Here is a 13,343-nt window from a genome sequence, read left to right as displayed (position 1 = left end):
CCGGGTGACCCTAAAAGGCGGTCCCCGCAGGGCGGGAGAAGACGCCCAGAGAGGTGCTCGGAGCTGCCGCCAGGGGCTGAAGGAGGTTGGACGAGGAGACGGGGCTCGGCAGGCGGAAACGCCGAAGGGAGCCGAGAGCTCGTGAGGGGCTGCCGGGGCTCTGCGTGTGGAAAGCGCTGTATCGCCGCGCGGCCGTCTACGTTGACCAGCGAGACGGTCGAGCGGATTCGAAAACGGATCCCCGCGGTGACCGGGTGGCTTCCGGGCTCCCTGTCAGCAGCCCGGGGAGTCCGTCAGGCGGCGCTGGGGCTGCCCGCACGACGGGCGCAGAGCGCGGGGCGCCGGACGGAGCTTGAGCCCAGGCGGGGCCTCCTCGGGGAGCCGGCAGGCAGAGCGGGGAGGGAAGGTACGCTCCTCGGTGGCAGCAGAAGCGGGAGGAAGGCAGTGCCCTCCTCGCTGTCCGAATATCAGGGTCGAAGTTGGAGGGTAAGGCTGGTGATGTTTCTGGTGTGGGTCCGTAGAGATCTGGAGACTGCAGGGACCCGTTTGGCATTCCCTTGCAGTGACTATGCATGGTCTGATGGGCTAATTTTATTTTTAACAGATCTTTTTATCTGACAGTATTCTGGGGAGAGAGTGGTGGTATTGGGGACTCCAGTGTGCGCAAATATGGTGGCTGACATTTATGTTTTGAACTCCTGGGTACCCAGATAGGACAACAGTGCTCAGCACAATGGATAAAGCTCTGTACAGGGAAATAAAATCTAAAGAGATGCGTGAGTGCAGGCATTTTGGAATGAGGGGAGGAGAGACTGCTGATATCTTAGGTTAAAATGCAGGTAAAGGTTATTGAGGTACAGAGAGACAGTAATGGGACAGAAGAAAGGCATGTAAAAATGAGTTCAGCTTTGGGCTTCTATACTTGGATATTTTTCAGAAGATTTGATTCACCGTTTGTAATGCCTGTTTAAGTTTGAGCTAATTTGTATAGAAGTAAATGTGTGTAGCTGTTGCTGTGACTTCTATTCAACTTTTATTTTAATCTTATTTGCCAGAAATACTCAATCAGGCTGCATTGTGTGTCTTGGTGTTTTACTGTATGATATGTTCCCACACGGTATGTACTGTACTCAACTCATGTATGAAATAACAGCTGTGACACAGGGGATAGATTACTTCTGGCTGTGTGCTGAAGGATGTTTGGTGCTTTTTTCTTTTTGCTCCATTTCCTAATGGTTTTGATACAATGAAAAGGAGGAGGGGAAGCAGTTTACCATTACATTAAGTAATGATAAATAGAAAACGTGTTCTTGAACACAGAATTTGGTTCACTGCTGGTGAAACACATGAGTAACTGGCTAGTTCATTGCATTGTATCGAACGTGCCTAAAACTTTGTTAGCCAGTGCAGGATGATCATCTTTTAAAAAGCAGAACATGCTGATGGAGTGAAGTGGCTCGTTAGCAATGCCTCACAGGAGTGTTTTCAGTGCGTGGGGTGTTTGTTCTATTTGGTTTGTAAGGGAGCAGAACTTTAAAAAGGCATGAAGGATATCTGTACTGCAAGCAGAAAGGTATGAAATCTCTGTAAGTTACGCTTCTTTTTTTCTGCGCTGTTTTGGAGTATTCTTTGAGGAAGAGACATTTAAAATACCTGGAGAATGAACCAATTCAGTCATCTCTGTCTAATTTATGCCCTGAGAGTGGGCTCTATCTGCCAAACAAGATTCCAGCAGAGTCTGCAACTGTGAGGGCTTCTGCTGCTAAATTTTTGTGCTGCTGCACTTTGGTGTAGTTGAAAGCTGGTTGTAGCAATAAATAACCCAGTACTGCTACATCCATCGTGATTTTGGGGGAAAACAATACACTTTTTCTAGGATTTCAGGACATGTTCAGCAAAACTATACTTTTAAGGGAAAATGGGTAGCTGAAATCAACCTTCACTTATTAAAATTCAATTTAATGTTTTAACAAAGAATTCAATTTCATCCAACTTCCCTTGTTGTGACAGAAAAACACATTGGCACATTCAGTTGGATGTATCTTGGCTGTATTAGGTACAGTATCATCTGCAGCATTGTCAAGAAAAAAGCGATGCTCAGATGTTTTGAAATTATTTTTAGGATTTAGGTCAGTGTTTATACTTTTCTGGTTTTTATGCACTTGCCTTGCTATCCCATCAGTTTTCAAACCTGCAGATAAGCCCTTACAATTTGCAAGGTTGCGTGTTAATAAAGTAATGTTCTCAGATCCTTGTAGTGGAGCTTAATTTCACTTTTGATGTACGCTTTCAGAAATGAACTGCACTAGTTGTGGGTGCTGGGAATGAGTGGGCTGGTAGCACTGGCAGTGGGGTTCAGGAAGTGGCTGGTTGACATTTCTCAATAACTGAATGTAGCTCTTTGTTTCCTGGAACAGTTTGTGTTAAGTGGAGATAGAGAGAAAAGTGATTATAATAAGCATGGAAGTAAATTATAAGTACTTTTTAACATGGCAAATGAATGTTTTTCAGTACCTGTGTTTTCAAGAACGTCTCAAATACTTTGCATTACTGAAGCAGTGATTATATTTCCAGGCATATTTTTCAGGGCATGTTTTTGCTCTAGTCACATCAAGCATTGTCCTCAAAACATCACAGAAATTATTCAGCATTCCGAGAAGAATTGTCTTGTCACTTATTTCACACTTCAGCAAATGTATACTGTGTTGTAATTCTTATCAATGCCACTGTTATGTTTGGAGGTTGTGGGTGGTCACATTCTTTGTGTGAATATTTTTTAGAACAGCATGCCCCTAGGATTATGCTAGATTTTGTTTAGGTTTTTATTGCATTTAAGCTTTATTGCTTTTTCAGATAGTGGGTGGTTTCTCTGAAATTTGGAAATCAAGAACATTTGACAAGCATTTTGCTAAGTCTGGCTAGAAAACCAGTAGTTTTGAATGGTTCCTATGGCAGTAAACATGTACTTTGTATGAGCATTTTTGTTCACAAGACGACAAAACAAGACCTTTTTGTTTTGCAACATGAATGGAAGTGATATTTGTTCACTAGCACAGTATCAAATATAATGTGGAAATGACAAAACTTGCTTGGAATCTGCAATATAGGAAGATGCGCTTGAATGACAACTTTAGTAAGTACTTGTGTAAATGCTGCCAAATATTCATTGATAGAAGAGAGACATCATTTTCCTGGGGCAAAATGCTTCTTCCAGAACACAGTTAACCAGTGAGCCTGAAAGAGAGACATCTTGTTTCAACATCTCTGATTTCAGAATCATGTTTCTAAGCTGAATAATTACATACAAAAGTACAACATGACTGGAGGTTTTCCCAGTCTGAAATTTTCATCAGTAATTAGAGCAAATGGATGGTTGTGTAATGATCTGTTATTTTTCGTGTTGTTAGTCCAACTCATTGTTAAGATTCTTCATTGCTTATTGTCATTTTCGATAAGCATGTGATGCAAATGCATACATGTTTTTATTGAAGCAGGAAATAACTTCATTTGTGACTGGAACTGAATCTCTTCATAACACAGAATAGGTGTGATAACATACAAGTACTCAGCTGTGAGATGTAACTTCTGGTGCGTGTTTTCCACGTGCATGGTAGTACACTTAAAAACAGATATTAATATTTACAGTTCTACTAGATAGAAGAGTCTTAGAATCTTGGATCTCCTCCTCTGTGACCTGGTTTTCTGTGTGCACTGGGTTGTGCTAATTTCATGTTTTGTGGCCTTTCCTTGTAAATTGCTTTTTGACATCAAATTTAATCACATCTTTTGTAAGCTTAGCTTCAGATTTCCTGCTGCTGATCAATATAACCTAACATTGCAAAACATCTTGCAAAGAATGCAAGAATGCTGTATACTTATGGCAGGTTACTCGTTTTGAATGGGAAGCTATCAAATCTATTTGATACCAAGGAGTAATTTTGTCCACATTGCTTAATGACTGATTAATTCAAGCACATGTTCGTATACATTTATAGTTTCATATCACTTAACTGTTCTCCTCTCCAAAGGCTAATCCATTCATTATGCAGATGCTTTTGATGCTGAAATGCCCTAAAATTATTTGTATGTTTTCCTTGAAATTGTACGAAAGTAAGCAGTGAAAGGGTACGTGAAATTGATTAGCACTGCTGTACATAAGATGTGTAGAGAGGGGTAAATGTATGCTAGGGCACGGCTGGTACCTGCCATTGCTCTGTAGAGAGAGGAAAAAAAAAAAAAGGCTTCTGTGTGTAGAGAAAAGACTGAAGTTGGCTTAAGGTAGTGGATGATGCCACACAAAGCACACTGGGGTATTAAGGTATTTACATTGAAGCTGATTTAGCTTTTCGTTCTCTGTGAGGCAGACTTTTTCTGTATGTTTGTTGGTAACGTTTTATAGAAGTAACTAAGTAAACAAAGACTGCTCTGTCTTTTGAGTAATAATAAGTATCTTTATGTCAGATTTGAGTTTTTCCACCTTTGTAGTATGTTGAGTGCTCGAAGTCCAAGCTTATTTGAGCTGGGATTTTAGTTTCTGGCCCTGAAATAATCAGAGTTTATTTCTTATCGAGCTGTTACAATTGTATCACTGTTGTTTATTAAGATTAGATTATTTATGTATGTACAATAACTCCTAGCTAAGTTACAGCTAAAGATAACTCCTCCGGATCCCCTATTTGAAGTTACTATAAGGTTTTTTTCCTGCACTTTTTTTGCTTTCTTGAGATCTCTATTCTTGCTTATGTTTGCCTCTTAGCATAAAAAATACACTTTAACTACTGGACTTTCACTATGGGCTGTTTTTCACTAAAAATGGCAAGTGTTTGCTGTGTGGCCAAAACCCACCTTATAAAATAAACATCCTCCTAAGTTTCCAGAGCCAGGCAAAAATTCTGTTTGTTTTGAAGGCACTCTAAGCAGGTATGTGAAAGTAGTTAAAATAAGCCTAAGCATTGATTGTCTTGTCATGTGCTTGGCTCAAATGCATGGGTAATGATCATCCCATTAAACTTTTAAAACAGCGCTGCAGGAGTAAAATTGATCTGAACTGCTAATGACTGTAACTAAATGTGTCAGGCTGGAAGACTCTCTCTTAAACATACCAGTTTACTTGTGAGATAGGTGACAACAAAGCCTGCTTTATGAGGTGGAAAAAAAAGTTACATGAAGTCAGTTAAAACAGTACTCGCATCGCAACATGATGCTAAGGACAACATGAAGCTAATGACTGTGCTTCAGTTCTGTTTCTCAGTGGTATGATGAAAATGACATTGATTGTATAGTCAGCCCAGTGGCAGCTGTTAAGAAAATACTGGTAGTTGTTCCTTTTTACTTTTTTACTGTTACGTATTATTTATTTTTACACGTTACTGGTAATAATCAACAGTGGTCATTTTTTTTAAGAACTGTTTCTTCTCTGCTGGACTAATGTTTGGAAAAAGAGTGAATCCACAGGTTAATGATCTTTGTTTTATATCCCATATAAGGCATAATTACTGTAATACTTTTGAAATGAGAAAAATATAACTACAAAGATGAGTTATACAGCCCTTTCTTTTCTTCACTGTGTTGCAGATGTAAAGGACTTCTGTGTGTATTCTCATTCAAGTGTTGTTTGCTGAAGATAGTTTGCTCAAGATAGTCTGATTCTGTTGGTACATGTTTCATTCAGTGAAATTTCAGGTTTATTTTTCCACATTTCTGTTTCAGATCAAGAAGTATCAAAATAAAAGCACTAGGGGGAAAGAAGAGTGTCAGGGAACTATCAAATAGCTCAACATTTTAAAACATGAATTTCATCTAAATGTCAGTGCTGCTTTGCATTCTTAGATAGTACTTGCTTTGATTCACTGGTGTGAGAGGATGTTCCAGACAATAATACGAGCACTGGCTGGTGTAATACTTTATTGTGTTGGAGTGGCCCACCACGTGACAATGCATTGCCTCTAATTAAAGCATAGTTGCACCTGTGTCAGGGCTGCAAATGTTTAGATTTGATGTTTCTTTCTCTGCGTAGAAATGGCCTAGTAACATCTTGCATGCATAACAAGGATATATTTAATGTTAATTAATCCCAGCTCTTCTCCATATTCTGTGCTTGTATTCTGTTTTGCATAGATCTATATACACCATGCCTTCTGCGTTGTTCTCCAGTGTGACAACGAAATCAATGCGTAGTAGTAAATGTTGAATCCCTGCATTCTCATCTTTCTTCTCAGAAGGCTGTATGCCTGTGCTCTTTTCTTGTTATTACTTCTGAATCTGGTGTGCAGGTTTACAACGCTATGAGCGTGGGTTTGGGGATGTGTTTTTGAAGAGGGTAGGGAATATAGTGCTTTATGCATACCTTTGTGGAACCAAAGGTTTCATGTTGGTCAGCACTGGGAGGATCAGGTCTGCAAGTGTTTGCTCTGCTGTTCTGTTTCTGAAAAACTAAATCTTCCATAATTAACAATCAACTTCTGTAACTGAGAAGTGATGCAGTCTTTCTTTCAGAAATGCTAGCGTTCCTAGCTATGTTAGCTGGCATTCATTACAAAGATCAGCAACTACACTACAGTATTTTTCTTTTTAATTATTTACACAAATACTAACAAAAAAAATTCAGAATAACTTCAGTGGGACAATATAAGCTTTGACTAATATTAAAAGGAAGTGCTTGTATGTTGGCAGTGGAGTTGTGAGCAGCATAGCTGACAGAGCCTGGACTTGTCCAGGTTGAAAAGCACCTGGGGAGCTCTTTTGTGTGACCTTTTGCTCCAATAAGGGTGAACTCAGGCTGGGTTGCTTAGGACTTTGTTTAGTCTAGTCTCAGTCTGAGAGCAAAAATTCTACAACCTCTCAGCACCTGTTCCACTGGTTGATAATCCTTAGAGAGAAAACCTTTTTTTCTACGCAGTTGGAACCTTCCTTGTTTCAATTTGTGCTATTTATTTCTTGTATTGTTCCTTCCCGCAGACCTCAATAGGCAAAGAATCTGCCGTTTTCTTGGTAACCTTCTCTTGTGAAGGCTGCTGTTGGGTTCCCTTGACACTTCTCTTTACCAAGCTAGACATGTCTGGCTGGTGGATACCATGGCTCCAGCCCACTGACTTTCTTCTTCTGGGGAGCCCCAGGCTGGAGGCACTAGCCCAGGTGTGATGTAACAAGTTCCAGGCCCTTCAGTCTGCTGGCTGGCGTCTTTATGGTACAGCTTTGAAGTTTATGCACTGGCCAGGACACCCTGGATGTTTGGTTAGGTGCAATCCTGCATAGTAACAGCTATTTTGTTTTCTCCTTGTTTAACTGTTGACTTTGCTTTGCAATATCCAATGAAGTTAAACTGTATTTTCTTTCTGTATTGAGAAAGAAAAAAAGCAATGAAAATGTTAGTGATCATTTGAATCTTTGCTTTTACTGCAGGGAACTAAGTGCAGCACCAGCTGTTTCCTAACCGCCACTGAAAGAAGTTTAGAGTACTTTGAAATGCATATGTACCTTTAATCTGTCTTCAATTCGAGTCTCCTAAAGACTGATTGGAAAGTGATTGTATTTAAAATAGTATGCAAACTGTATTTCGTATCCTGCTAGACTTAAAGTGAGAGGTTTAAAAAATGTTTTTGTTCACTGATAACTGTATTAAAATTATTTCTGGAACTTAGGATGGGTTAATTATGTTCATGTCTTGTATCTATAGTTTTGCGTGTGGCTTTTTCAGAACAGATGAAGCACCTTTGCCATCTCTGCTGTTTACTGGTATAGATATGAATATTGTCATGATTATAATAACTCCAGCTTAAAATAACAAATATTTTGCACATATGCTTTTTTTTTTTTTTTTTTTAGACATTGAAATTGTTATTTTGTTAGACACTTTTATCCAGTGTGCTTTTTTGAAATTGATCTTTATGTTAACTCTTTTTCTAGGAAGTAGAGTTCTTGACATCTTTTATCCAAGAACCTAGAGTGGAAAGAGGTTTTACAATGAGAAGACATCATATGCAAGGTAAATTACGGTCCAGTATCTGACAGTTATCTGCTGTCTATTCAGTTGAAGGGCAAATGTTATCAAACTTCTTCTCTGTATCTGCGTTGAAATGATTACTGTGGCCGTAGGTGTTTTAGAAGCACTGACACCTTGTAACTTCAGTGCTGAGCAGTGACGAAACTGTACTCAAATATTCAATGAAATACATAATCCTACAGATTTTGTATGTCACACAAAAAAAAGTGACTTTAGAGTTAAGTTCTCAGAGTGTTCATACTCTGAGGAGTATGATAAGTAGTAAATTGTGAACATCTGCTTACCTGGGCAGTTCAAATATGTATATTTATCTCTACTTATCATTTTATACTGCGATGTCCTGTCAAGCAGCCTGGTATTTCAGGTAAATTTAAAAATGTCAGTTCATTACAGTAAGTTTCTTTGTGAGCAAATTTTATATTGAGATGTTTAGAATGTAGTGAAGGTAACCTTTTACTGTGCGTTTGATGACAGCCTGAGTGCTGAATTATTTAGAATTGTTTTGTATTGCCCGCTAGACTGTTAGATCATTTTACACTGTAATATTGTTACCACATAGGAAAAAATGCATGCTCAGTAGTTCAGTGAACTCTGGAAAGGATATTTTGTTTGGGAGTTAACAACATGGCTGACATTTTACCAGAATCTCCTTGACTGTCTTTGTTTGCAAAGCCTACGGAATACTATATTCTGTTGTTTGACACTACGTGGATTTTAATTGTGGGGGGAAAAGGTGTAATTAGATGCATTTATTTTTTTTTGTCTTAACTTGCTTCTAGCTATGGCTATCTACAATATGGGATTTCATATAATAGTCTGAAATAAGTAAAATTAAACAACGCCAGCTGAATTTGTTCTTGAAACGCTTTTTTTCAGTTTAAGAAAAAAGAAAGAGATTTCATTGGAGGTTGGTTTTTCTTTGTGCCTCGCTTGGCACTGAGACTAGATCAAGTGTTTGAAAAAGATGTTAATGTTTAAGTCTGTGGATATAATCAATGTGAATTCTTAGATTTAGGTTACTTCCATCTTGCACTTAATTCTAGATCACAAAATCCATGCTATTTGAGGCTGGTTGATCGTTGTTTTCAGGCATATATTTGGTCAGGTAGTAGATAAGCTCACTTCATGTGAAACACGATGAATTAAAATAGTTCAGTGAGAACTCTGATGTATTCTAAACTACATTTACTTGGCACATTATATCAATATCGTATTTACCTCGTTTCCAAAAACACTGAATATTACTGTAACCGCCTAAACAAAATGACTGTGGTGTTTTTGAAAATTTTAAAGTATTCTTTTAAAAAGTATTTTGAAATATTGGATGTAATAGTGATTCTCTTGTAACCTTTCTGTTTTTCTGTTTAGGTGTTCAAACTTCTGACTCGGTCATCAAATATTAATGGGGAAAAAAAAACCCAACCCTGATTAATTAACATAATTCTGGCAGTTTGTTGGTTGTTTTTTCTTTCAAGTCTTTGGTGTTTGATGAGGAGAAATTCGAGGAAAATTTCAAGGAATGGAGTTAGCTCACAGTTTACTACTCAATGAAGAAGAATATAACCAGCTTGATGAACATCAAAAAGCAGAGTTCATTTTTGAATGGTTACAGTTTTTGGAAAAGCTTTTACCAGTTACTAGCAGGGTAAGTATAATGTGATTTAAAGAAAAGCGTGTTGTTTTGTTTTTTTTTTTTTTTTTCTTTAAAAACAAGTTTTATTCCATTTCCTTTGCTTTTCTTGTTTTTTTTACTTACTGTTGCAGATGGAAACTACTACAGTACATTCATAAAAAAGAAGCAGAAATGTATATTTATTGATATAAAACTGACTTAATAAATCTTAATTGCAAATAAGACAGTGCATTAACAAGATTTGAGATGGTAGGATATACTTAATTCGCTACTGCATAGCGGGTATGGTAGACACATATAGGATACCCTCCCATTAAGTCATGAGGTTCAGAGTCGACCCACTTGCACCATAGAGGTAAGGAGCCCTGGCATGGCTGGATCTTCTCCTAGCCCCTGGATTTGGTCAATTATTTACATCTGAGGGGTTATTTGTACGCAGTCAATCTAAGATTGAATCTTAGTGAAGTTAAGAAAGCTTAAAACAAACTATTAGTCACTTACTGAGGATCTATATCAGCGAGGTATCTTGATGTCAAGGTGTAAAAGATCTCTGTGCAAATGTAATCTTAAGATATATCCCTATTCAAACAGAGATCTTGTTGTGCAGCCAGATGACATGCAGAAGAGCAAAAGGAGTTCTTGGGTTGCTCACTATTTATGGATTAAAATTAATTGACTCAGTCTTTTTTTTTTTTTTTTTTTTTCCCCAAGTGTATGCACTGTCAGCTGTTGAACCTTGTGTCTGTTACCAGTTCTTTCAGCCCCCCTCTTTGGGACAGATCTGTGGTGGCTAATCTGTCTTAACAACAGTATTATCAATGCTGTTACTCATTGTCTTCCTGTGCAAGGCCTTCTATGCAAGTCCAGGCCAAAGGAGAGAGTGTGGGAAGAAGTTGGGGCGACAGGGGGGGAGGGCACATGGTCACAGGTACTGTATGGCACAAGAAGGACAGCTGTGCCTTCTAATAGGATATTATGGAACAATAGCAGGTAACAAGGAAGGAAATTTGGCTTACCCCTTCCAAAAAATGGTGACAACTCAAGAGGAGTGTAATCTCTATCCGGGGAGGTACTACTCCCTCAGCTGCTAATGCTTAAATAAAGGGGGGGGGGGAGGAGGAGGGGGACTGGACAGGTGTTTAAATTTAACTACTACTGGTTTTATTTCAGATTGATATAAAAGAAAACCAGAAGAAACTGGTTGAACAACTGACTTCTTTATTAAACAATTCACCAGGACCTCCTACCAGGCGTCTTGTTGCCAAGAATTTAGCTGTACTTTATAGCACTGGAGACACTTTTTCTGTTTATCAAACAATTGAAAAATGTAATGAACTCATTCGGAGTAAAGATGATTCACCAAGTTATCTGCCTACGAAACTGTAAGTAATTTTTCATTGAACTTCAGACTTCAAATCCGGTAATAACAGAGACAAGCGTGATGACGCATGATAAGACGTGAATGTAGGGGAGGGCATGCTCCCTCATTTTTGCCTGTTGTTCAAACAAGCTCCGTGCCTTAAAACACAGACTTTGAGAGACTCCTTGATTAGAATAATTATTATGGGTGTGCCATATGTAAAAAGTGACTTTTTTTTTCTCCGAAAATCTCTGAACTTTTCAGACTGAGTACTAAAAGAGGAACTGAATTCCTTTGAAAACTGAAAGCAAATTCTAGTTATTTCCTTCCCTCTAGGCGCTGTAAGAATTATATCTTAGTCATTTAATATTCGAGGCAGAATTATGAATGGTTAAGGATTTGTGTAGCTTTTTATATATCTCTTTGTGTCTTCCCTGGAAAGTTTTGGGTAAGTTCAGCTGCAGGTTGTGAATAAAGTCAGGTCAGTACTTTATAACATGAATTACCCTTCAGAGTTTGATATCTTAAAATATATTTTTCATCCTTATTTAAAATTTTTTCTTGTTGCAATTCATATAAATACAGCATAAAAACAATCACATTAAACATGTTTAAATCACTTTACTTTTGAAGCATTCAACACAATGGTAATGTGGTGGTTGATAGGAGTCAGTAAGGATTGTATGCGTTAGATTAAAATTTGGCTTACCAAAATGTTTCATGTTTACTGGATCCACTGGAAAAAAAATGCACTAAGTGATCTGAAAGCGAAGCTGAATTAACTTATTTAGAAATGTAGACATGTTAAATCTGTATGCATGTGATACCATTTAAAGTTATAAATGACCATAGTATGCTTTAAGGTAATGGAAGAAACTGAGGACAGTTTTTGCTTTTTGGTTTTTGAGTATGAGAAGACAAAACCAGCTTGCAGTACATATCGTTATATGGAAGCAACTCAAACATTACCTGTTAGAAAAGAGTTTAAGAAAGCTTTTAATACATTGCTTACTTTAAAGCTAGTAAAAGAAAAAGCGTTTACCTGACATGATAAATCTGAGTTCACTGCCACAGGACAGATAATGAAAGAGAGAACATATTAGTATTGAAGACTGTACATGGGCAGCAGGAACCTAAATGATAGACGGCAGTTGGTGATTTCCAACCAGGCAATTGAAAATCAGGCCAAAGAATAGCAGCAATGGATGACAGAGTAGGAGTGGGCAGGTGTTTAGAAAACAAGAAGGTGGTAGTAGTACTACTGAGAAGAGCAGCAAAACAGATGAATACGGCTCCAAGTACAAAATACAGCGACTGAGCAAATTTCTTAAAGAGTTGAACTGAATGTAGTTACTTAAAAGCATATGAAATATTTGTAATTAAATGCCTGAAGATGGCCTAAAGAACAGAGGAATATGAAATATTTTTACAGGACGCAAAACCAAACCTTAAGATATAGAAATATTAGGAATAATTTTTTTCTGGTACACTGTATGTCCTCCACTGTAGTAAAAAAAATAAATAAAATAGAAGTAGAGATAGGGAAACATCGTTGTGCGTTATTAATTATACAGTATACAAAGCAGATCAGAATTGGTTATTCCCCTTTTGTTTGAGTTGCTAATTGTGTTTCTGACAATCCTTTTCAAATGATGTTTCCTGAAAACAGATTTTTACGAGGAATCTGTTGTCTTTTCCAGTGCTATATTGTTTTTTGTTTCCTGATGAGATTTCAGTTGACCTCTTGTACTGTCTTAAGAGTTTAGAATAAGCTCAGCTTAAGGAGTTTTAGTCCTGCAAAGTAAATTACTACTATAGTACTGTTCTTCAACAGTGAAATTTTTTATTAACCTTATAGGAGAGTTTAGTATGGCACAGAACTCTACTAGTTTTTCTTGCTTTGGCTGCAAGACAGTTGCTTTGGAGGAAGTGAAATGATGTCAGCATAGCAAGGAGGGATGCTGGAGTCCATTGGCAGCAAGGCAAAAGTGACAAAGACAGAAATGGTGGAGATCGAGAGTAAGAAGGTGAAAAGTAGCTGGAGGAGAAAGAGAGAAGAGGCAACATTAAGAATCCTGGTTGGCATGAAAACAGTGGTGAGGAGAATGAAAGAAGGATGATGTGAAGAAAAAGGCATGAATAAATCATGGATTCAAAAAGGAGATTTCTTGCAGTATTGATGCTGAGACACTAGGCTATGGAAAAGCAATTGGAATAAAAGCTTTATCTTGTGCAGCAATTAAGTGGACTACTGGACTACTTGGTGTCCAGTGAAGAAAGGCTGCTTTTGTGTTTGTTTTTTTTTTAATGCTTACTTTGTTTTTTTTAAATCTTGATGGGAGTTTTGT

At 37.9% G+C, this 13,343-nt stretch overlaps 1 protein-coding gene across 5 annotated transcripts in view; it reads left to right on the top strand.

The window, feature by feature from the left end:
• The first annotated feature begins 63 nt into the window (after positions 1-63).
• HEATR5A (HEAT repeat containing 5A) overlaps positions 64-13,343 on the top strand; it is a 58,890-nt gene continuing 45,610 nt past the window's right edge. For 2 of the 5 annotated variants that reach the window (XM_010711659.3, XM_010711656.3), the window contains exons 1-4: positions 65-406; positions 7,906-7,984; positions 9,371-9,647; positions 10,806-11,017. In XM_010711659.3, the coding sequence (XP_010709961.1) occupies positions 9,522-9,647; positions 10,806-11,017 (338 nt within the window). In that variant the 5' untranslated portion in view covers positions 65-406; positions 7,906-7,984; positions 9,371-9,521. Of the gene's footprint in view, positions 407-467; positions 487-7,905; positions 7,985-9,370; positions 9,648-10,805; positions 11,018-13,343 lie in introns of those variants that run through there. The other 3 variants (XM_010711658.3, XM_010711657.3, XM_019615706.2) reach the window with 3 other exon arrangements.

The sequence above is a fragment of the Meleagris gallopavo genome, chromosome 5 (genome assembly GCF_000146605.3).
Source record: "Meleagris gallopavo isolate NT-WF06-2002-E0010 breed Aviagen turkey brand Nicholas breeding stock chromosome 5, Turkey_5.1, whole genome shotgun sequence".
NCBI classification, from domain to species: domain Eukaryota; kingdom Metazoa; phylum Chordata; class Aves; order Galliformes; family Phasianidae; genus Meleagris; species Meleagris gallopavo.
Note: the sequence above shows the minus strand (reverse complement) of the source record. Positions and strands in the feature narration are given on the sequence as shown.